At 55.0% G+C, this 22,037-nt stretch overlaps 2 protein-coding genes across 8 annotated transcripts in view; both read left to right on the top strand.

Annotated features, from left to right (window-relative positions):
- Positions 1-8,109, top strand: part of ATP6V1B1 (ATPase H+ transporting V1 subunit B1) — an 80,739-nt gene extending 72,630 nt beyond the window's left edge. Inside the window, exons 9-14 of the mRNA XM_073343055.1 lie at positions 749-872; positions 3,159-3,309; positions 4,373-4,455; positions 4,914-5,018; positions 5,434-5,563; positions 6,270-8,109. Coding sequence (XP_073199156.1) covers positions 749-872; positions 3,159-3,309; positions 4,373-4,455; positions 4,914-5,018; positions 5,434-5,563; positions 6,270-6,436 — 760 coding nt within the window. The 3' untranslated portion in view covers positions 6,437-8,109. The remainder of the gene's footprint in view (positions 1-748; positions 873-3,158; positions 3,310-4,372; positions 4,456-4,913; positions 5,019-5,433; positions 5,564-6,269) is intronic.
- An 891-nt stretch (positions 8,110-9,000) lies between these two features.
- LOC140910911 (shootin-1-like) overlaps positions 9,001-22,037 on the top strand; it is a 39,459-nt gene continuing 26,422 nt past the window's right edge. For 3 of the 7 annotated variants that reach the window (XR_012158792.1, XM_073343048.1, XM_073343051.1), the window contains exons 1-4: positions 9,006-9,409; positions 10,089-12,863; positions 16,128-16,177; positions 19,608-19,668. Coding sequence is in view for 6 of the 7 variants with exons in the window: in XM_073343048.1 (XP_073199149.1) it covers positions 12,671-12,863; positions 16,128-16,177; positions 19,608-19,668 (304 nt within the window). In the remaining variant the exon portion in view is untranslated. Of the gene's footprint in view, positions 9,410-10,088; positions 12,864-16,127; positions 16,178-19,607; positions 19,669-22,037 lie in introns of all 7 variants that reach the window. The other 4 variants (XM_073343054.1, XM_073343053.1, XM_073343050.1 and 1 more) reach the window with 4 other exon arrangements.

Here is a 22,037-nt window from a genome sequence, read left to right as displayed (position 1 = left end):
GGGGGCACAGTCCTGCTCAGGGGCCAATCTAGCATTGACTCCAGTGGGAGCAGGAGCAGAGCCTTGGGCCCAATCCTGCAAGGCGCGGAGCAACCTCAGCTCCCCTTGACTTCAGCTCGAGTGGATGCTGCCCAGCCCCTTGCAGATTTCAAGCCCTTTCACAATGCCCCCCGGCCCTTTGCTGGGTAGGGCGGTCAGGACACTCTGCAATCCGGCTTGGTGGCCAGTGGAGGAGAGGGAAAGCGTCCAAGGGATGGCTCACCCCAGAGCAGGTTCCCCTGCCATGTCTGTGCACAGGCCAGGGGATGGCCCAGTTCCTACTGAGAGTGTAACGTAAGGGCTGGTGTGTGCAGACGGCTGCACCCTGCTAGATAGACTCAGAACTGCTCCCCCACACATCCTAGGCCAGCTGCTGCTCCCAGCAAGGGGAGCGTTGTCTCCTAGCTCAGTTGGGAGGGGCTGGTTTTGGGGGGCAGGAGGTTCTGGGCTCGATCTGCATGGCCCAGGGGACGTTCCAGCTCCCCGTGTGTGTGTGCCGATGCTATCCGCGGGGTTGGGGTGCTTGCCATTGGAGAATGGGGAACTCCGAGGTCAGTGGGAGCGGGGCCATCTGATGCCCAGCGGGGATTGGCCCCCTTGTAACCTGGTCTCTCGGGGGAACGGCATGGCTGCGGAGTACGTGCTTTGAGGGGACACTGCGGGAAGCTGTCCGAGACCAGCCTCCGCTAACGGACATCTCCTCCCGCAGGATCGAGCGCATCATCACCCCACGCCTGGCGCTGACCACCGCCGAGTTCCTGGCCTACCAGTGCGAGAAGCATGTCCTGGTGATCCTGACCGACATGAGCTCCTACGCCGAGGCCCTGCGGGAGGTCAGTACGGCAACGCTTCCCACCCTGACGCCGCAGCTGGACTCAGGCCACAGCCTTCCCAAGAGCTGGAGGCACCTGTGAATGGGCCGGACTGGGTCCCACTGCCCGGGGAGGGCCAGATTGTCCCCAGGCGATCAGCCCCCAGCAGCTCCCACTGAAGCAGGTGAACAAGCAGTGGGAGCTGCCGGGAGCTGAGGCCCTCATCAAACCCAGTTGCTTCCTTTGGCCTCCTAAATGGGAGACAAATGCTGTGGAGACTCTGGCCCGAACGGGAAACTTCAGGGGTGACATGATCCCGTTCCCTTGCCTGCGTCAGGCTCCCATCCACTCCCTTAGAGCCACTCCCATCCACCTCCTGGCATGCACGGGAGGCTCGGCTGGTGTCACGTACACCCCAGGGGGCTGGCAGGTTGGGGTGAACGTGGCCAACTCTCTCCCACAACCTTCTGGGACTCGCTTTCCTCACTACGCTCCTTCCTTCTGCCTCCTTGGGCCTCACCCCGCAGCTGCACCCGGCATCCAATGGCCGCAGGGTAACGTGCATTGCAGAGGGTTGGGGAAGGGGAAAGTGACTCCAGTTCACGCTTGCCTCTGTCCTGGGGCCACGTTTGTGTTTCCCGTCGGGTGTCCTCCCTCGGGCCCTGAACCTTGAGATCACTAATCTGAGCAAACCACCTGGCTGGCAGCGAGGGGTCCTAGGCAGTGCCAAGGTTTTTTGGAGGCATCGTGGCAAAGGGGAGTTTTCAGGCGGGGTTTGAAGGAGAACAGGTCGCTCTGCGGGTGTTCCTGGGGAGCTCCTCCCAAGCACGGGGGGCGGCCGGGGGGAAACGCAAAGGGGCCGGGGTGAAGACTTGAGGGGCGGGTGATGGTGTCGTGCGCCCGTCGGAGCTGAGCGCTGACAGCATGATGGCAAAGGAGAGTGGAGCTTCAGAAGCAAAGACAAGCAGTTTGTGTGTGATGCGAATGGGCCTGGGGAGCAAAGCGGAAGGGGGGGCTCAAAGCGACAGGCCGGGAGGCTGATCTTTGCCTCAGACACCGAATGGGCCTGAGCAGGACAAGATAGCGTTTGTCGAGGCCGGTGAGAAGGATGCTGCAGGTGGGGAGAGCCTGGGGGAGTTTTACTATGTGGCTGCAAGAGGGGCAGAGTGAGATGCATAGAGAATCAGCAGGGTTTATCTGCAAAAAGAAGAGGAGGACTTGTGGCACCTTAGAGACTAACAAATTTATTAGAGCATGAGCTTTCGAGGGCTACAGCCCACTTCATCGGATGCATAGAATGGAACTTATAGTAAGAAGATTATAAACATACAGAAAAAGTGGAATTTGCCATATAGCTTAAGCAGTCGGGCCCCATCCTTTTACAACCAGAGGCCCTGGGTTCAGTCCCCACACAGTGACCCTGCCAGGGGGCATCCCACCAATGGAATGGCATGCATGTGGGTTACACCGTGGCTCCGGGTCAGCGGGCTCCATGGGCCCCACAACCAGGATCCTCACGCTGAATGGATGGGACTGGAGGCTTTTCAAAGCTTGGGCAGAGTGCAGATTTCTGGCAAAGGTGCGACCTGCTGTCCTTTGAAACGTCCGTTTCCACTGTGAGGGCAGTGTCCCTTCCCTGGGGGCAGAGCTGAGCTTCAAGGGCTGGGTTTTATTTTGCCAGGGCATCTTCTCGCCCCAGAGCCGTTCATCTGACCCTGTAAAACAGAGCACCCAGCGATTCACATGCACCCAGCCCCAGCGAGCGCTGGCGGGGGCTCACGGTGACCAGCGCAGGCTGAGCTGGCCGTGGAGAAACACAATGGCCAGCACTGGGCTCTGTCCTGTTCTGAGCGAACCCGGTGCTGGGGGAAGGGGCCAGCCCACTGGATCGCAGTGGGAGGAGGGCAGCAGGGGTTGTCCCCTCCAAAGAAGGGAGAGGGTGGAAAGAAACTGGGATGAACTAAGCTCAGGGGGAACCCAAAGGCGGGGCAGGTATGCAATCCGAGGTGTAGCAAGAGTGTGCCACTGGGCAGAGAGCTGGAGGGGGCAGGCTCACCAGCCCTGGGGGCGGAATCGCACAGGAGGGGCGCTGCTCCCTCAGCCGGGATCCACCAGAGGGGGGCGCTGCAGCTACGGGACAGCCGGGCAGGGGGAGCATCCGGCTCCGTATCACAGACCCAAAGTGTGGTGGTGGGGCCAAAACTGGGACAGGTCCTCCCCACGGGGCCCCTCGGAGGATCCCAGGAGGGTGGGCCCCATGGCAGCTCTCCTGCAGCAGTAACTCTCACTCCTGGCTCTTCCCCTTAGGTGTCGGCAGCCAGGGAGGAGGTGCCAGGCCGCAGGGGCTTCCCTGGCTACATGTACACCGACCTGGCCACCATCTATGAGCGCGCCGGGCGCGTGGAGGGGAGGAACGGCTCCATCACGCAGATCCCCATTCTAACCATGCCCAACGACGGTGAGCAGCGTGGGGCAAAGGGCGCACGGCGGGCCAGCCCATGGCCCCCACGGCAGTCAGGGCACAGAGGTTGCTGGGGGCATCAGCACGTTGCTCGGAGATTTGCTGATGCTGCATTAGCAGCCAGGATCCCAACCGGTGGCCATGACCCACACCTGGTGGGGGGAGGGATCTCAGCAGGCGGCTGTGCCCATACACCCGATGGGGAGGGGGTTTGGGGGGGGATCCCAGCAAGCTGGTGTGCCCACACCCAACCACGCTCTCCCCCACGCTGGTTTTGAACCCTGCAGAGAGGTGGGGGTGTCAGAATCAGCTGGGCCCCCAGGGAGCAGGGCTAGAACTGGCCTCCTTCAGCACCCAACACACCAGCTGTGGGCTAATGGACGCCACCCTTCTCTTCGGCTAGCAGTGGTAGATCCTTTATCCTCTCTGTGACCCAGCCACCAGGGGGCAGCACCGCTCACTGGCTCCTGCACGCCGCACACGGGTCTCCCAGGGCCCTTTGGGGGACCCAGACTGCGGCTGTTTCTCTCCTTGCAGCGTCTGGCCCTCGGGCGCATGAGAAGCAGGAAATGGAAAGAGGGAAGCTGCCGCCCATGCATGACCTCCGTCCCTGCCTCCCAATTCCTTACCTGAGGTCCCACAAGTTCCCCTGTTCGCCTGCCAGAATCACGCAGGCTGCGGCCTGCACCCCCCTCCCCAGCCATCAGCATCCCATGGGAGGGAGGGGATGGTGCCCGAATGTGGCATGGGGGAGCGCCCTGGGGGAGCTGTCAGAAGGTGGAGCGCTCCCTCTGCTCCAGGCGGAGACTCGTCAGGGGAGGATGGGTCTGCCCTCTTCTGGGGGGAGCGGGTGAGGGTCTGCCCATGGCAATTCCCTCTGTATGATGAGCCATTCCTTTGGCTCCTCAGGCCGGGCATAGGCTGGCATCCTGGGCCAGGTGAAGTCCCTTGCCAGCTGTCAGAGGGTGGGGTCATTGCGGAGAGGGCTCATTTGGCCCAAGGCCCTTGGCTGGTTTGCAGACCTCCCAGGCTACCATTGGCTCTGTCTTTTCCTTCCCAGACATCACCCACCCCATCCCCGACTTGACAGGCTTCATCACGGAGGGGCAGGTCTACGTGGACAGACAGCTCCATAACAGACAGGTTCGCCGCCCCCTGAATCCGAGAGCCCTTCCTTCCCTCTCCGTGTCTCGCGGTGGAGCAGAGGGCTCAGGCTCTGATCACAGCGAGGGAAAGCCACTGCCAAAGGAGATGACCCCAAGTCTGGAACCGCAGGGGCTCCCGGAGCCGTGGCTTTGGGGAATTTGGGGTGCTGACTGGCTAGTGAGGGGGCACATAATACAGACAGGCGAGATCTACTGCCCAGGGCACAGACCTGGGTGCCAGGAACTCCGCCGGTCTAATGCCAGCTGGGCCACTGGCCGCTCCTGTGAGCCTGGGCCAATCGCTCAGCCGCTGTGTGTAAAACGGGGCTCACAATCCCCATCTCCTGCTGAGGTTTCTTGTGGGGGTTCACTAGTGGGTGTCCCTCTGGCACTTAACACGCCTTCCACGCAGGGCATGCTAAGGCTGTTGTGTTCGTGTGCTTTCTGCCGCCACAGATCTACCCCCCGATAAACGTGCTGCCCTCCCTGTCCCGCCTGATGAAGTCGGCCATCGGGGAGGGCATGACCCGGAAAGACCATGGTGACGTGTCCAACCAGCTGGTAAGTGCTGCAATGGGTCGGGGGTAGGAATAATTTGCTACGTCAGTCCCTTCATACGGAGAGCTGGAGGCTGCCCTCAAGTTACACCAGTGGTGTAGACCGGGCTAAGTGTGCTGACGTCCCCAGAGGAAGCATGGCCCAGTGGTTAGGGTGATAGCTTGGGACACTCAGATCAATTCCCTGCTCTGCCCCAGACTCCCTGTGTCCTGGGACCGGTCACCTCGTCTCTGCCTCCGTTCCTTTACATGCAAATTGAAGATAACAGCCCTGCCTGGGGGATAATCTATCTTACGTGGTGCCCAGCTCCATAGTATCTGGGCACCACACAGGCTTCAGTGGATTTCTCCCCACGCGCCCCTGTTGCAAGGTCTCCAGCACCCCATTCACCGGCCCGTCCTTTCGGTCGCACCCCCAGTACGCCTGCTACGCCATAGGCAAGGACGTGCAGGCCATGAAGGCCGTGGTCGGGGAGGAGGCGCTGTCGGCAGACGACCTGCTGTACCTGGAGTTCCTGCAGAAGTTTGAGAAGCAGTTCATCGCCCAGGGTAAGGAGCCCAGCGTCCAGATCCACGCGCCCAGCGGGCCCGCAGCGCCCACACGTCTGCAGCAGGGCGGGGAAGGGCACGGCTGAAGCAAGCCACTGTGTTCGCTACAGAGGACAGGCTAGCGGCTCGCAGGCAGGCGTTGTGGGCGGCCCGGTGCCCTCATTCCGCAGAGAGCCAGCAAACGAGTGGTGCTATGTACCCTCTGGGGAGCTAACATCGGGCTTTGAGGGCACAGCCTACAGCCAGTTCAGGACAGAAGGGGCTGAAAGCTCCTATCACAAAAAACTTTGTAGCCCTAGTCTCCAGAATCCTATTCTCCAGCCCGCCCCGAGGCCTCCTGGCCATTCTCCAGTCTCTCCTGGGACCCTCTGGCTGTTCTCCAGCCCCTTCTGGGGGCCCCTGCCCATTCTCCAGCCCCTACCAGGGTCTCCTTGACGTTCTCCAGCCCCTCCCAGGAGCCCTGCCTGTTCTCAAGTCTCTCCTGGGCCATGGGTGTCCCTGGCCATTTTCTAGGATTTGGTGGGGAGTGAGGCTCTTTAGCCCTTTAGACTGTCCTGGGGTTCATGTATCTCTAGCCGTTCTCCAGACCAGCGTAGGGTGCTGGGGTGCAGACACCGGGGGCGTGGTGTAGGTGTCCACCCTTGGGCCCCAGGTGTCTGCAGCCCGTCTCCACTGTCTCCCAACACGCCTCTGTCCCGCTCGCCAGGCCCCTACGAGAACAGAACCATCTTCGAATCGCTGGACATCGGCTGGCAGCTGCTCCGCATCTTCCCGAAGGAGCTGCTAAAGCGGATCCCCGAGAGCATCCTGGCCGAGTACTACCCGCGGGAGGCCAAAGCGCCAGGCCCGCAGCACCACGACACCGCCCTGTAACCACCTGCTCCACTCCGGGCCAGCCCCTCGCTCGGAGCCTAGTTACCAGCTCCTGTCACCCCCTTTGGGCCCCTCGGCGGGTGTATTTATGTAACGGAACAGCCCCTCGTACTGCTGAGATGGCACTTTCCCAGGCAGTTCCCGGGTGGCTCTGCGGCTGGGGGGGGGCTGCGTGATATTTACACAGCCGGCAGCTAGTGTGCTCTGTGCTCTGTCATGCTTCTGTGATGCTGTCCCAGAGGTGCTGTCCCAGCGCGCCCCCTTGTGGCTGGAGGTAGTGATGCTACAGCTCTGCCTCAGTTTCCCCACGGCAATTTTCGGCCTGCTCTGGCTGTAAAGGTGACTGGTCCTCTGGCCCAGCAACTGGAAAGCCTTCAACCCTTTGTGGGGTGACAGGGTCCCTTAAGCCAAAGCCAAAAAATGCAGCAAATGAAAGATTCCCTCTTTAACCCCTTCCTGTCTGGGGCAGGGTTTGTCTGCCCTGTCACATCAGCCACAGCAAGTGAACAGAGCAGCAGCTGCTGCTGGGGAACAGAGGCCCTGTGAGATGACCAGTCCCTATGCTAACAACAAAGCCATGTCCCAGGTCCCCTCTCCCAGGAGCGGCCGCGGAGATAGAGAGGCTGGGAACTTAGCTGCCTACCCAGCGGTGCTCCCTCTGCTCGGGGATGGCAGGAGGCTGAGTGGTGCAAAGGAAGCTCTGCCAACTCCTGGAGACCCTCTGCTTCACACCACAGCCTCTGATCCGTAGCTAGCCAGGGCAGTGGGGAGGAGGCACTGGGGATGATGGGATGGAGGGAGCTCTGGGCTGCATCCCTCTGGCTTATGTTTCGCCAGGAAGGCAGGGCTAGGAGAGCGCATTGGCCAGACCAGTCCCACCTTTGCAGCCCCTTCCCTGAAGCAGATTAAGCCCAGCACTGATGCCTCTTCACCACTATCCATCCGCCCCCAACCCCCCGTGTGTCGGTTCCCTGCCCCCATCCAGCCCTCTCTTGCCAGAGGCAGAGATCCAAGCCTTTCTCCCACGGAGCCTGGGGTGAGGTGTGTGTCAGGGCAGCAGGCTGATTGTGCTGCTCCCCCCAAACCCAGGCAGGCCGAGTGCCCCCCACTCCCATCTGGGATAGTCGTTTTACTGCCCCCCCAGGCTGCCTGGTGGCTGGAGCAGCCTGGGCTCTTTGGGGAAGGGAATGGGTTAAAAGAGGGGGGATCCCACATTGGAGAAGGAGGAAGAACACCCCTCAAAATTCCACTTCCTCTGGGGGGTTGTTTTTATTGGAAACCAAAGGTCTTTTCGGGCAACGAGGTCCAAATCAATACCCAAAAAGAGCCCTAGAGTGCCTCCCATCCCTGCCCTGGGGTTCCTGGGTCCCTCCCTCCCGGGCTTTCCTCCCTGCGCTTCTGGCTCCAGTCTTCCCCGCATGGCCACAGCCCCTGTCCCCACTTGGCCTTAAGCCGTAGCAAAGCAGCCCGTTGTACCGCACAGTCCTGCCAGGTGTCCTCCTCATGGAACGAGATCGCTTCCCACCCCGTGCCCCAGGCCAGGAATCCCGGTTCGCTCCCCCTGGCCTCACCGGCTCCAGGCCTGACTAGACATTGCTATTTACAATGGACCATGGGCCGGGACCCGCAACGGTGAGCGGATAATTAACCTTCAGTAAAAAAAATGCGAGGGGGAAAAATCCGTCTCTGGCTCTTTAATTGTGGGACGTGAGAGGCCCCCAGCCATTAGGGGGTCTTCAAAAAGCGCCGTCCCGCCCGGGTGGTCAGCTCTCACCAGCTAACCCCACAACACCACTTTCCAACTGACCGCAGCGCGTCCGCCCAGGGTTAACCACATCAGGTCCTAGCCTGAAGGCCACGATGCCTCAGCAATTGCTGGGCAGAGCCACGGCCTGGCAGCAGGAGTGGGTCGGAACAAGGCCGCACCAGCCCGTCCTGCTCTCTAGAGTCCTGCCGAGTGACAGCAGAAGCGAAGGAGAGGAAACCGGACTCCAAAAGCTGCTGGCGCTGGCTGCTCTGGAGTCACACTAGAACTTGGGGATGCCCTGGCCAATTGTGTCCACCCTGACCTGGCGCACTGGCCGGTTCCTGGGCAAAGGAACGAACGCTGTGGTGTTAGAGAAGCACGGTGTGGCACGTGGGGGGAGAACACCTACTGCCGATGGGTGATAGGATCATTGCCTGAGGCAACATGCCACTGTGTGGGCCCTTTCCATGTGGAGTCCTGCTCCCGTGGGAAGCTGGCGGTGTGAGCAGTACATGAGGGAACATCTCAGACCCGAGCCCCTTCCACCAAGAGAACTTTGCAGGGCCCTGTATCTGAGTGGGGGAGACTTTCCTATAAACACTGGACTTCTTCAGCACAAAACCGCCAGCAAATTTCCCACTGCTGGCCTCTCCCCAGACACAGCCGGGACCAGATACTCCCTGGCCCACCTGCCCTTGCAGCACCACACGATGTGTCCCAGCCCAAGGACAGTTCAGTGCTTAGACGGGATGCTTCTGAGATCACTGTCGGTCCATGCGGGGCTTGCAGATGCTGTCTGGGCTGCTGCGATTCGGGGGGCCTGTGGGCCTGGGAGCTGAGTGGCGGAGAAGCCCACGCCACCTGGCCCGGAGGAGGACGCGGGCACCGTACAGCTCCTGACGGGTTGGCCTAAGACTTTATGCTCTGCAAATAACTCAGCACCTATAACCTGATGCAGGGAGGCATCGGCACACAGACTACTTCCAGGGGAGCCGGCTCAGGGGCTGGATGGAGCATGGTCTCCGCAGGCCGCTCGCCTGCTGTGGACTTCTGATGAAATCAAGCCCAGCACTAATGAGTGAGGTGCCCATCGCCAGGGCCTGCGGCAGAGCCAGCCTCCGGGCTACCTGACGAGCACAGCTGGCCTGGCGTCGGCTGCCTGACGGGTGCACCTCCCGCCTGGTGGGAAGAGGCAGCAGACCGGCTTTTGAGCCCAGCAGCGGCAGGTCAGTGGCTGCTCAAAGCACTCGCCCAGAGCCTGTGCCTGCCCTGTTCCAACCCTGCCCCGCCTTGTTCCCCTGTAGTTAACCTGGCTCTGGCCGTCTGCCCCGATTCCTGACTCCGGCTGCAACCCTTTGCTCTGGCCCTGCCTCTGACCACGGGCTCCTAGTCCTGACTCCTGCCCCAGTCCTGGGCTCTGACACCAAAGCTTTTCCACGGGAGAGCGATTGGCCCACGTATCAAACGCATAATGTGGAGTTTTGCAGAGCACATCGCTATCAGTAGCTTAGCAGGTATTGAGCACTGACCTTCACTTCCACAAAACCAGCAACATAGGAAGCAGCAGAGTGGTGCTAATCCGAGTAACCCCCGTGCCAGTGGCTAGCGTCAGGGCTTGCAGAGGAAGGTGTAAGAGCCCGGCAGTAGCAGCTGAGGGATAATCTGCCCCACGCCATGGAAGTTTCCTGTCCTGATCCCTAATGTTAGAAACTGGCTTATACCCTGAAGCAGGAGGTTTTATGCCCCTGCGAAATGAGTTTGCATTAGCTGTTACAACTGGCTATTCGTTATATGCAAAATCCAATCCCTTTTTGAATCTTGCTAAATTCTAGGTTTCAATGACATCCCGTGGCAGTGAGTTCCACAAGCTAATTGGCTGTTACATGACAAAGTGTTTCTTTTTAGTTCCTTTCATCTGATGTAAAGGTCCCTGGAGGTATTCCAGCGCTGGCTCCCCTATTCTAGTCAAGAGCCTTAGACGTGGGGAACCAGCTTGGCTCAAGAAAACCACAGGTGGGAGGCTGCCTGGTATGAAGAACCCCCTGGAGATGTACCAACTGAGGGCCACATTTATCCTTGATGTAACTCACTAAAGTCAGCACAGTTGCCCCACGGATGAGTTTGATCCTGAGAGAGGAGTGATTGTGCCACCAGCCAGAGGGGGCAGAGGGAGAGATGTGATCGCTGTTACAACTAGATTCAATGTGAATTCCACTTACCCCAATTCCCGTTCCCTGGAAATCCTAGCTCTCCAAATGCACCCTGCGTCCCGGGGAGTCCTATGTTACTGCATCCCCTGCTGATTAACTAGCATGAACTCTGAGTTCGGAGGATTTCCACGGTTAGGGAGGGAAGGGGGGAGTAGCTGCAGAAAAAAGGAGCCACCTTGGCACTGCTTGAGCTCTTCCTGGCGCTGGCAGCCCCAGGCGCTGCAAGCAACAGTACAAATAGTGAGGGGTACGGCCGGCTGCCTCCAACCAAGGGCCGCTGTCAGCTTGATATACTCTACAGGGACCTTTCAGGGTCCATAAACCCAGTGAGGGCTTGTCAGCTCTGGACTGTCCTTGGGTCTGTGCAGCGCCTGGCGTAACAGGGTCCTGATCTTGGCTGGAGCCTCCAGGTGCTACTGAACTATAAAGAATACGATAAAGCTGGCCAGGGGCTGCTGTAGCCATCAAATGGGTTAAACAAAATTGTAGCCAATCACTCAAATGTGAATTGTCAGACGGATGGAAGATACTTTCGGCGAGTAAGAGAATCCCTAATGGTTTCTAAACTCTCCTAGGAATTGCCAGACTGGATCAGACCCAGATGCTGCAGAGGAAGAACCCCACAGCAGTAGATGTGGGATAATCTGACCCCACAGAGGGCTCATCCTGTTCTGTAATAATCAGATATTGGCTTAAGCCCTGAAGCAGGAGGTTTCATATCTCTACCGTTATTTTAGTTAGCATTAACTATTCTAACTCTGGATGGTCTTGTTATCCATAGAAATGTCCAGTCTTCCTTTGAACTTTGTTAATTCCTTGGCCGCAATATCATCATGTGGCAGGGAGTTCCACAGGCTAGTTACTCACTGTGTGAAAAACTTCTATCCGTTTTCAACTGCATTGTGTGTTCCCCCTCCAACCCCCTATATCTCTGAAACTCCTTGCTTGAAAAAACACAGACTTTCCTCCAAAGTTGTTCTCTTGCGGGAGATGCCCAAAGAGGCAAGTCAAGAGGAAATAGGTATTTTAGAAGTTAGAAGTATGGGGCGGGGGGAGAGAGACGATGACGGCGCTGGCAGCATGATGGACAGCTGGTTCAAATCTCCGTGCTGAGTTTCATGGCAAGATTGCACCATGAGACTGCAGGAAAAAAGGCCCATGCAATGATGGGCTGCCTCCACAGGGCATCATGGACAAGGGAGGGAATAGCACCTCTAGATACAGCTCTGCTGCCTGGAATATTATTCTGGGCACCTCCTCCCCAGAAAGCATTCAGAGAAGGGCCACAAAAATGGTAAGGGATCAGCTCCTAAGGCAAGACCTAGATCTGCTCAGCTTGGCTCAGGGAGGGGACATAACTGCCGGCTACAGGTATTTGAAATGTGTAAACCCCCCTGGAGGGAAACAGGTGTCCTGGGGTGGCACAGAGCAGGTTTAATGAGGAGCACTGAGGTGGGATTAAGGAAGGGGCATGTAGGCTGAATGTCAGGCAACATTCCTGACAGTGAGGTGCTCCGGGCTGTTGAGGAGTTGTCCCAAGGAGGTGAAGAAAGCCCCAGTGCTTGGGACGTTTACATTTAGATCGAGCAAAGCTTTGGAGAAAGTATCGTGGGGAATGATGAGGGGCTGGCTAAGGGACTAACTCGGAGCCATTTGGGGCCTGATTCATTATTATGGTCATTTATTATTTGTTGTCCAGCCCCGTTACCCCCATTTGGTATTGGTGTAAAACGCTATCCGATCAGATTGGTAGGGCCCGGGTCTCATTTATACAAAGGCCCCATCCCAGTGTACTGGCAGATTAAAGGGGCCGTAAAGCAGGTGTATTCACTTGAAAGCCACTTTAAGGCTAGAGGCGTAAGCGGTCGAGGGGCTTGTCTGCGCAGTTGACCCGAGTAGCTATTGCCGGGTAAATTATTCCACAGTAGCCGCGCGGGTGGATGGTCTCACTCTGGACGAGCTAGCAGTTTACAGAGGGGTTTGTTCGTTAGATGTGTGAGTCTCTGAGGTGCCACAAGGACTCCTCATTGCTCTTGCCATTTAAATTCACTCCCTACCTTACACTGGACTAGCTTCCCCATGCAGACAAGGCCTTTGTATAAGACAGAATCTCTCCCATAGTATTTTGTTCCCCCTTTGCACCAGTGCCAATGAGATCACAAGGTTCAGGGCCCCTTTAGACCCTCACGTTCCTGCAAATTGCTGGTGGAATAGCCCTGTCCTGTCACAGCTGCTGGGTCCCTTCCTTGATACGGTTGCTAAGGCTCCCCGGGCTGCATGCAACACTGCAGCTGCCAGCTCACAGGAAGAGGGATGGTTTCGGTTCCCCGTGTGGCTGAGGAATGGAAACCGCCCAGCCTCTGTGCAAACGGGGAAGGAGACCAGTCAACTCGCATCAGAGGCAACAGGCAGCACCAGCGTGGAGACACAGCTCCGTCAGCTCGGGTCAGAATGGATTACCAACTGCCAGGTAAGGCCCCCCCACCTCCGAGTGCATGGGATAACATGAGCTGCGAACAGCTGAGCAGGTTCTTAGAAAAGGATGAGAGTGTTTGGTAATGAGAATACACATGTACAGTTGCATTTGCAAGTTACAAGGGTGATCCCATGCTCCAGGGTATCAGCTGATCATCAGCTGAGCCAAGGAGCGGTCTACTGGAAATGTCAGCTGAGCCAAGGAGTGGTCTACTGGAAATGTCTCTCTTCCTAGAGACATCTGGCATTGGCCCCTGGCAGATTGGGCTGGCTACTGGTCTGGTCCAGTGCAGGAGCTGCTGGTTGTAAGGGGATCATAACCCCACTGCAGTCTCATTGATGTCAGGCGAAGGGATGAGGCTGGAGGAGTCTGACCCATCCATCTAGGTCTGTCTGCATTGCTAAAGTGACCATACCTGTAGAATCCAGACAATAAGGACAAATGCAAAGTTCTCCACTTAGGAAGGAACAATCAGTTGCACACACACACAATGGGAAATGACGGCCTAGGAAGGAGTAATGCCGAAAGGGATCTGGGGGTCATAGTGGATCACAAGCTAAATATGAGTCAACTGTGTAACACTGTTGCAAAAAAAGCAAACATCGTTCTGGGCTGTATTAGCTGGAGTGTTGTAAGCAAGACACGAGAAGTAATTTTTCCGCTCTACTTCACGCTGCTTAGGCCTTAGCTGGAGTACTGTGTCCAGTTCTGGGCGCCACATTTCAGGAAAGATGTGGAGAAAGTCCAGAGAAGAGCAACAAAAATGATGAAAGGTCTAGAAAACATGACCGAGGAAGATTGAAAAAATGGGTTTTTTAGTCTGGAGAAGAGAAGACTGAGAGGGGACATGAGAACAGTTTTCAAGTACATAAAAGGTTATTACAAGGGGGAGGGAGAGAAAAGCTATTCTTCTTAACCTCTGAGGAGAGGACAAGAAGCAATGGGCTTAAATTGCGGCAAGGGAGGTTTAGGTTGGACATTAGGAAAAAATTCCTAACTGTCAGGGTGGACAAGCACTGAAATAAATTGCCCAGGGAGGTTGTAGAATCTCCATCCCTCTTAGCTACAGCATGCCCCTGGGAGGCCATGTTCCAGGGGTCATCTGCCATGGCCCCTAAGTCCTTTTCAGAATCACTGCACTCCAGGATGCAGTCCCCCGTCTTGTAAGTGGGACCCACATTCTTTGCTCCTACACATATGGCCTGGGTAGGCAGGAGTGGCCTGTGAATGGGAGCACTTTTCACTCTCTCCAGGTCTGGTCAGAGTCAATGGGTCTGCTCTTTCTCAGAGTGGGGGAGAGTGTTTTTGTGAGGGGGGGTTCACCCCAGAATTCTATCCCTGGGGGCCTCGGCTGCTGCAGTCCCCATTCCAAACACCACCACCGGTGCCCCCAGCTTCCTGCGTTGCATCAATCAGAGATGTTAAGAGATGGAAAGGTCACAAGCGGTCTGTCTCCCCCGGGCACTCCTCCAGCCCATGTCAGATAGTTTCCTGCTAAGCCCAGATAACACCGTACATGGACCCTTCTTTCTTGGGCTCCCAGCTGCTTCCAGTGGCCAGCATGGCTCCCAGGGCTTCACTTCCTTGCACGCCTGTTTGAGCGATGGGGTGAAATCCTTGCAATGGGGAAAGGTGGGGAAAGTGATGCAAAGCAATCAGCATCGCCAGCCCCAACCATGCCACAGTCCTGAGTCAGGCCCCTAAATGCTCATGAGATTGGCTTGGCAAGCTGTCCTGCAGGGACTCAGGGGTGTGAAGACCAGCCTCAGGGCAGGCTGCAAAGAAGCAGGGCACAAACCCCAAACTGGTTGTGAGTTTTATCGTTGGATTTCACTAACCAATTATCAAGTGTAAACTTCTCAGATGCTATAACAGCCTGAATATGGAATCACAAACAGTCCCTTTGGGTGCTCAGATCTCTCTTGCCACCCAGGTGAGCCTGCCTTTGTGACAGATGGTCCCTTACACCAAAGATCACAACAATATCCAGGTTACTCCCACTCCCAAAGGACCAGTCACTTACCTCAGGTCAGTTGCACCTTAGAGCTCACACCAAAGACAACGCTTGTAGCCAATCCTACAATAAACTGTCTAAAGATTAGTTTAGTGGGAAAAAGAAATCTAGAGTTATTTACAAGGTTAAAGCAGGTAAACACAGATACCCAAATGAGTTCCAATCTTAAGTTTCAAAAAGTCATAGACGTTTTTATAATAAGCAAGCTCTATGTGTCTTTTGGGGCTAACCCAGGCCAAGCACTGGGGATCTTTTGCTTATGCTTAGTAATCCTTGCCCCTCAGCATCCAAGCAGCATGAAAGATACAGTTCCTCCTTGTCAGGGCTTTTTATTGCTTCCCTGCTTCTGTTTCCAGTTGCAAATTCAGCTGTTGGGCGGAATTCACTTGCACTTCTCCTCTCCGTAGGGTGGAGAGCAAACAACAAAGACTTTCATCCCCTGATGTTTCATAATAGCTCGTCTGGCGTTGATGGGCCTCCTTTGAGGGTCAGGAGATCACACTTCCTGTTGGCCCCTAGTATTTCACGCTCGTTAATGCTCCTCTCCTGTCTGGTGATTTGCAGTTACAGAGCAAATACTTAAATATTACCTTATCACATGGGCTACAGGTATTATAGGTGAGATTAATGTAGGCAGCTACTGACAAGCGTTCCATAAAGTCTGAACACCAAACTCATTCTTATCATTCTAATACCTATCTAAACAATAGTAACACACAGCTAAGCCAGACTGGTTTCCAGCTATGTCTGTGTTCAGTTGAGACCTAAGGGCCTTGGCATGAGCTGGCACCTGCTCGGCCAGGATCGCATGGCTTAAAAATCAAGAGACTTTTTTAAAAAACAACAAACGGTGGATTCTCACATCCTCACATGACTCCAGGAGCTGGGGCTTGAAGAATACTAATTCACATGAAACTTGCAGTACAATCGCAGGAGTTGGCAATACTGTGGTGTAAATGCATGAAGCTACCAGTGGTGGCTGCTTTTCTGGAGCAGGTAACTTAGACCCGGGACGCGGCCCTAGAAGGCACAAGGCACTCTCGACTCCCATAGATGTTGGGGTATTTGAGGGTGCAGGGTCCCTCCCGGGGGGTTGGAACACACATGGAAATGCTTCGGCTGAAGGCGCTGCAGGCAGGTAAGACGTGCTGACCCACAGCTTGAATGCTGAGCACTCCTGCAAAGGTTTCATGCTTCTTGCTGAGTGTGGTAACTTCCTGCTGTGTGCTTTCTGTTCCCTGCAGCCATCCTGGAGTCTGACAGCGAGTCATCGGAGGATGAAGAAGTGGCTACGGTACAGAGTTATCTTCTGTTTTGTTTTTATTCCCCAAGCAGGGATTTCCCTACACCCACCCTGAATTCCCCCCCTTTCCCTCTCCCCCACACCACGCAGTTTTGGGAACTCGTTACATGCAGTGTTGCCAATTTACTGATTGTTTGGACATTTGAATTGAAATTGAAACATTAATACACACTTTAAAAGCATACACAGTGTATGATAAAATACGTGTATCTGAAGAGGTGTAATAGATTTGAAAAGTATGAACAGAGACCAGCTTCCTTACACAGCTGTTGTTTTTATGACCACGTCACTGCCTTCATTTCGGTGATGTTGGCCAACCTCACAATTTCAGATGATGATTTGTAAGCAAAGTTGAAAGGAGCTCTCCCTGACAGCTAGTGATGAGCTGGGGCTGGGGGGAAAGGCTCCAGGACCAGATTGTATTTACATTCCAACCTAATCTACCCAGGTATCCAGCAAACAGAGCTGCGTTGCCCAAGTGATAGATTTGGGCTGGGGTGGGGTTACACATCACTTGGATGCGGGGTGTGAGGGGGGATGAAATGGGGTTGTTCTTATTGCAGGAGTAAAGGGCAGTAGAACTGGACGTAGCCTCTGCTGACTGAGGGCATCGAGCGGGAGGGAGGGTGGGGACAGGTGTTTTGCTTGATGGTCTGCCTGAGTCACAAGTACGATTTGACCTGCCCCTCTCCACTGTTTAAAGACAGAGCTGATCAGGCTCCATAGAGAGTCTTTTGTTCTGCTAAGTGACCCCTGCTATAGCTGAAATCAGGTCTAAGAGCTCAGACCGGCGGTGGGACCGTGTTTCTGTGGCAGAGACGGCCCAGCCTGCACCCGCAGCGAGGTTCCCCCACTGCGAGCTCGGCTGAAACCACTGGGAGCCGATGGAACCTCCAGAGACCCACTGGCAGAGGTCACAGGGGCAGGTGGCAGCCGAAGGTGACGGCGCAGGGCCATGGGCCACAGAGTCATAGAATATAGACTATCAGGGTTGGAAGGGACCTCGGGAGGTCATCTAGTCCAACCCCCTGCTCAAAGCAGGACCCATCCCCAACTAAATCATCCCAGCCAGGGCTTTGTCAAGCCTGACCTTAAAAACCTCTAAGGAAGGAGATTCCACCATCTCCCTAGGTAACGCATTCCAGTGTTTCACCACCCTCCTAGTGAAAAAGTTTTTCCTAATATCCAACCTAGACCTCCCCCACTGCAACTTGAGACCATTACTCCAACAGAGCGAAGGAGTGAACGGTGGCACAATGAACAGCAGTGGCCAGAGTGAACAGTGAGCAGCTGGAGGAATGAGCGAGGGGCCTTCTTGCTGCCCACCTGGGAGGTGAACTCATGTGAAAGCACCTCTGAACTCTGAGTCTCCACTGACCCAGGACAACACCGGTGTGTGCTAATGAGGCTGTTAAGAATGCTGGAGACACAACACCATTCATGCGAACAAACGTGGCTGTGGCATTGTCCTTTCTATTTAAGCAAGAGACACCACACACTGCAAACTGGAGGCCAATGCTAAGTGCATGGTCACTTGTTCATCCTGAAGTTGAACACTGGTTCCGAACACGACCAGCAAATGCTCACTGTCTTTCTGCAAAAAACTCAGCTGACTGGCTAGACGTATGTGGTGCAACAGTGAAAAACTCAACAGCTGAAAAAGTGAAGACCTCTGTCACCACATTAAAAAAGTGTGCATACCTGGCTGATGAATGCACCATTGCAAATGGTCATCAAGCATTAAGTCATTGTGTACGTTATCTTGATGTCAGGGGAAGGCCAGTAGATGCATTTCTAGATGTTCAAGTTATAGAAGACACATCGGCTGCATCTGTGACAACCCACATCTTAGAAGAGTTAAATGCTTGTCAACTGGATCCCAAAGAGATGGCTGCTTGTGCATTTGATGGAGCTGCAGACTTCTCTGGAAGACGTGGTGGAGCACAAGCTTTGCTCAGAGAAAAGTGTAACCCTGGTCTCTCCTATCCACCCTGCAGTGGCCATCTACTCCACCTAGCGCTAGTACGAGCTGCAGACTCTTCAAAAGACATTACAAAAGCTATAAATGGAATGTCTTCCTTCTATTCTTTTTTCAGCAAGAGTCCAAAAAGACTGAATATCTTGGAAAATATAGAAGATACACTGGGACTGAAGTTCAAATTAGTCCAACCTGGGAAAACCCTCTGGCTTTCTCATGAGCAATCCTTGGCTGTTGTCTTAAAATTACTCCAGCCATTATTACTAGCTTTGGAAAGTATCTACCAAGATAGGATGGATCTAAGTAGTGAGGCTGGTGGATTACTTTTGCTACTACGTTCAGAGAAGACTATTGCCATTCTCTCTCTTGCAAGTCTATTCTTGAAACCACTTGGGTCATTAAACAATGCCGTCCAGGCATCTGCTACAACAGTAGCAGATCTTTGTCCAGCAAGAGAAGCTACATTTGGATCAATCAGAGAGCTATCCACTGAAAACGTACTGGAAGAAGCAAAGACTTCAGTTCAGAAGTTGACTAATGAAGGCATTTATATCGAATCCTTAAGTGAAGAGGACAAGAAGTGTTTGTTAAGACAACTGGAAAAGTCCACAGACTTGATTCTTAAAAATCGACAACAACAACTTCTAGATTCTACTCACCCTCTAAGTAGCTTTTACGGATCCCTGTCCTATAAAACACCGACAGCTGAGTGGAGTGAGGCACTGCCAGCAACAGGGCTGCCGTGTGCTCAGGACAGAACAGAGAATTTGAACACAGAGTGGAATATCATAAGACGAATGGATGAAGATTTGACTTCAACTTCTTTTTCATCATCGCTAGTGGCTCGGACAGATCTTTGTGCTCTTTTTCCTGGGCTGGAAGAAGTAGGAATTCATCTCTTGCTGCTCCCAGTCACAACAGCGACAGCTGACCGTTCTTTTTTCATCACTGAATAGAATTTTGTGCTCTGAAAGACGTCTACATCTCCTCCAGAGGCCTCCCTTCCACTCACAAAGCCCTCCACCAGGACCAAAATAACTAACCCAGCCTGGCACAGAGACGGTAGAGCCAAGGGGACTGATTATGGGGCAGTAGTCCCTCTCTCATGGCCCTGTGCCATGGGGGGCATTGGATGAAACACAAAACCAACATCCTGATCAGTCAAGGTCAGTGAAAATGACTAAGCCCCAGAGCAGCAGGTAGCCCACTAGTCTTGACCAAATCCTAACATGGGTGACTATGTTTCCTTCCTCAAATCCCCTGCAGTTTTTATTGGATATAGGATCCTTTGCTTCCTGTCCCAAACCATGGCCTGGTGTTAAACAAAGGTGCCATGCATCACCCCAAAGGTGGCTGCTTTTGAGTGGTGGGTGAAGTGCTTTGGGATCCTTCGGGACAAAAGGATGTGTAAATGAAGTGTTGTCTCCTTGCTTTTGCCTGCAGCATGAGGCCCTCCTCCAGGAGAGGGATGAAGCTAAAGAGAAGCTGTCTGAGTTTGAGCAAGGTGAGTCCTGTTCCTTGGCCTCCCTCTTCTTCCTCTCCTTCCCCCCAAAATTCATGGGAGCGAGACGAGGACATTTATGAGGCGTGTAGTCTCCAGGCTCATTAAAGATGGCAGGATATGGAGGCTGGGAAGTAGATAGTGGGGCCTGGTCTCCTAAAGCCATCCTCCCACCTGTGCAGGCAATAGGGCAGCAAGCTGGGCACCAGGAGACCTGGGTTCTCTCCCTAGCTCTGCCACCGACCCGCTGGGTGCCTTTAGACAAGTCACATCCCCTCTCTGTGCGTTAGCTTTCCTCAGCTACGTGTCTGTACCACACCCAGCACAACAGGGCTCTGAACTCAGTCGAGGCCTCTCGTGCTACTGTACCATGGACAGAGTACTGGTTAAGCCAGGTCACGGGAGATTCTAACCCCCATGCTGTCCAGACCTGTTCTTCTCATTGGGCAGCCTGGAATGAGCAAAATCCTGGTCTGGCGAATCCATTTTTTCCTCCTACCAGACAAGCTGTGGATTAAAGCCACGGTATGCACTGACTGCTCAGTGTATCTGCCCTGAGGATGACCATGAAATCTGACTTTCTGCCTGCAGTTCCTTGTGGCCATGGGGGACACCTGGGAAAAGGGGCTGTTTGCCTGGCTGGCGGAGCCATTCCATTCCTCCTGCAGCTCACTATTATGACTCAAGTTTATTACAGCAGGGACACCGGGCCAACCAGGAGAGGGGGCCCCATTGTGCCAGGCACTGCACAAACACCCTGACGTCAAGGGCCCAGCCCCTTAGAGCTGGCAATCCCAGGGTACGTCTACTCCAGTGCTGGAGCTGTCATTTCCAGCTCGGGCTGACATATGGGGGCTACCTTTGTTCAAGCTCATATGCTAAAAATAACCGGGATCATACTTGGGGTGGCTAACCCGTACCACTGCTCACGCCGCCCCATCAACGTGGCTATTTTTAGCACTCTAACTCAATCAGAACTAGCCTGGGTATGTCTGCTCAAGCTGAAAATGACACCCCTGGCGTCAGTGTAGACATACATTAATGGACCAGCCAGCCAGCCTCCTCCCACCCTGCCCTTTGGGAGCAATGCACGGCCCACTCTGTGCACTTTGCGGCTACAGAATCAGGGGCCCTTCTGCATCACAGGGAGGGGAGGGGCCCATCTGCTGAGCTGTGAACACGTGCCCCCGACGGCTGCACAGACAAGCAACCCCATGGTGCTAGGAGCTGGACTATGTTCTAATCGGGTTCCCTGCCCAGATACGTGGGATCTGTGCTGCTCCATCACCCCCTTTCTCTACTCTGGAATGGCTCATTGCACAATACTGAGTGTCCCCAGTGGCTTTCCGACCTCACCCACCTTTGCTCTGATCTCCCGCACCCTCTTCTTGAATAACCAGGAGCTGCAGACGGGTCCTTACCTGGGCAGTTGGGGGAGAGCTCAGCCCAACACCCATCCCCTCTTCGCAGGAGCATATGGATATCAACCACCCTTATTTTAAAGGAGAAAGCATCCGTGGTCATGCTGGTACCTCCCCCTGGGTGGGCAAACAGCCCTCCCCGGCCAGTAAGGATCCCCCATCGTCCTGCTCACTCCCAGAGATAGATAAAATAAGCGGGCACCAGACATGTCATGAGCTGACTTCTTGTGCGTGAGTGAGGGATGCTGCCCCCGGTGACTGGGACCACGGGGAGGGCGATAAACCTGCTATCGGCAGCAGCTGACAAAGCTGCTTTGTAGCTCAGGTCGGAGACCCGGGGTCCTGGTCACCTCCCGGCATGTTGAGCGATGTATGGAATGAAAAGGCAGTGGTAGAGACAGGGATTGAATCAGTTGTTGGTGGGGAGTGCGGGGCAGTGACTAGCTAGTGAGGACAGCAGGATTGTTCTCGGGGCGGCCCTAGGGTCTGGAGCCCCAATCACACACACTCACACTGGTGAGCAGAACCAGATCAAGCCGCAAGCGGCAGGTCAAGCTCTGGACATGCCCCAGAGACTGGGCGCATTTTGCTTTGGGCCCATCTGTAACTGCCAAGTGTAAGACACAGCTGCACTGGCATTCGGCTGCAGGATACCAGGCCAGGAAGGATGGCCTCTGGGCTGGTTCTAGGGGCAGGCAAGCAGGGCATTTTCCCTGGGTACCAACTTCCTGGGGTGGTGTGGGGGGCATAGCACTCACCTTATTTTTTTGGCTCGGCTCTGATTGGCTGGCTGGTTTTGCTCCACTGATTGGCTGGCCTTTTTTGCTCAGCTACTGAGATGCTGAAGACATTTTCCACCTGGCTAGCAAAACAGCTAGAGATGCTCCGGGATGGCTAGTGGGTAGGGTGCTGCATTAGGACTCTACAGACCTGGGGTCCAGTGGTGGCCTG

This window comes from Lepidochelys kempii, chromosome 4, assembly GCF_965140265.1.
Source record: "Lepidochelys kempii isolate rLepKem1 chromosome 4, rLepKem1.hap2, whole genome shotgun sequence".
In the NCBI taxonomy this organism is placed as follows: domain Eukaryota; kingdom Metazoa; phylum Chordata; order Testudines; family Cheloniidae; genus Lepidochelys; species Lepidochelys kempii.
This window is presented reverse-complemented; position numbering and strand designations above follow the sequence as displayed.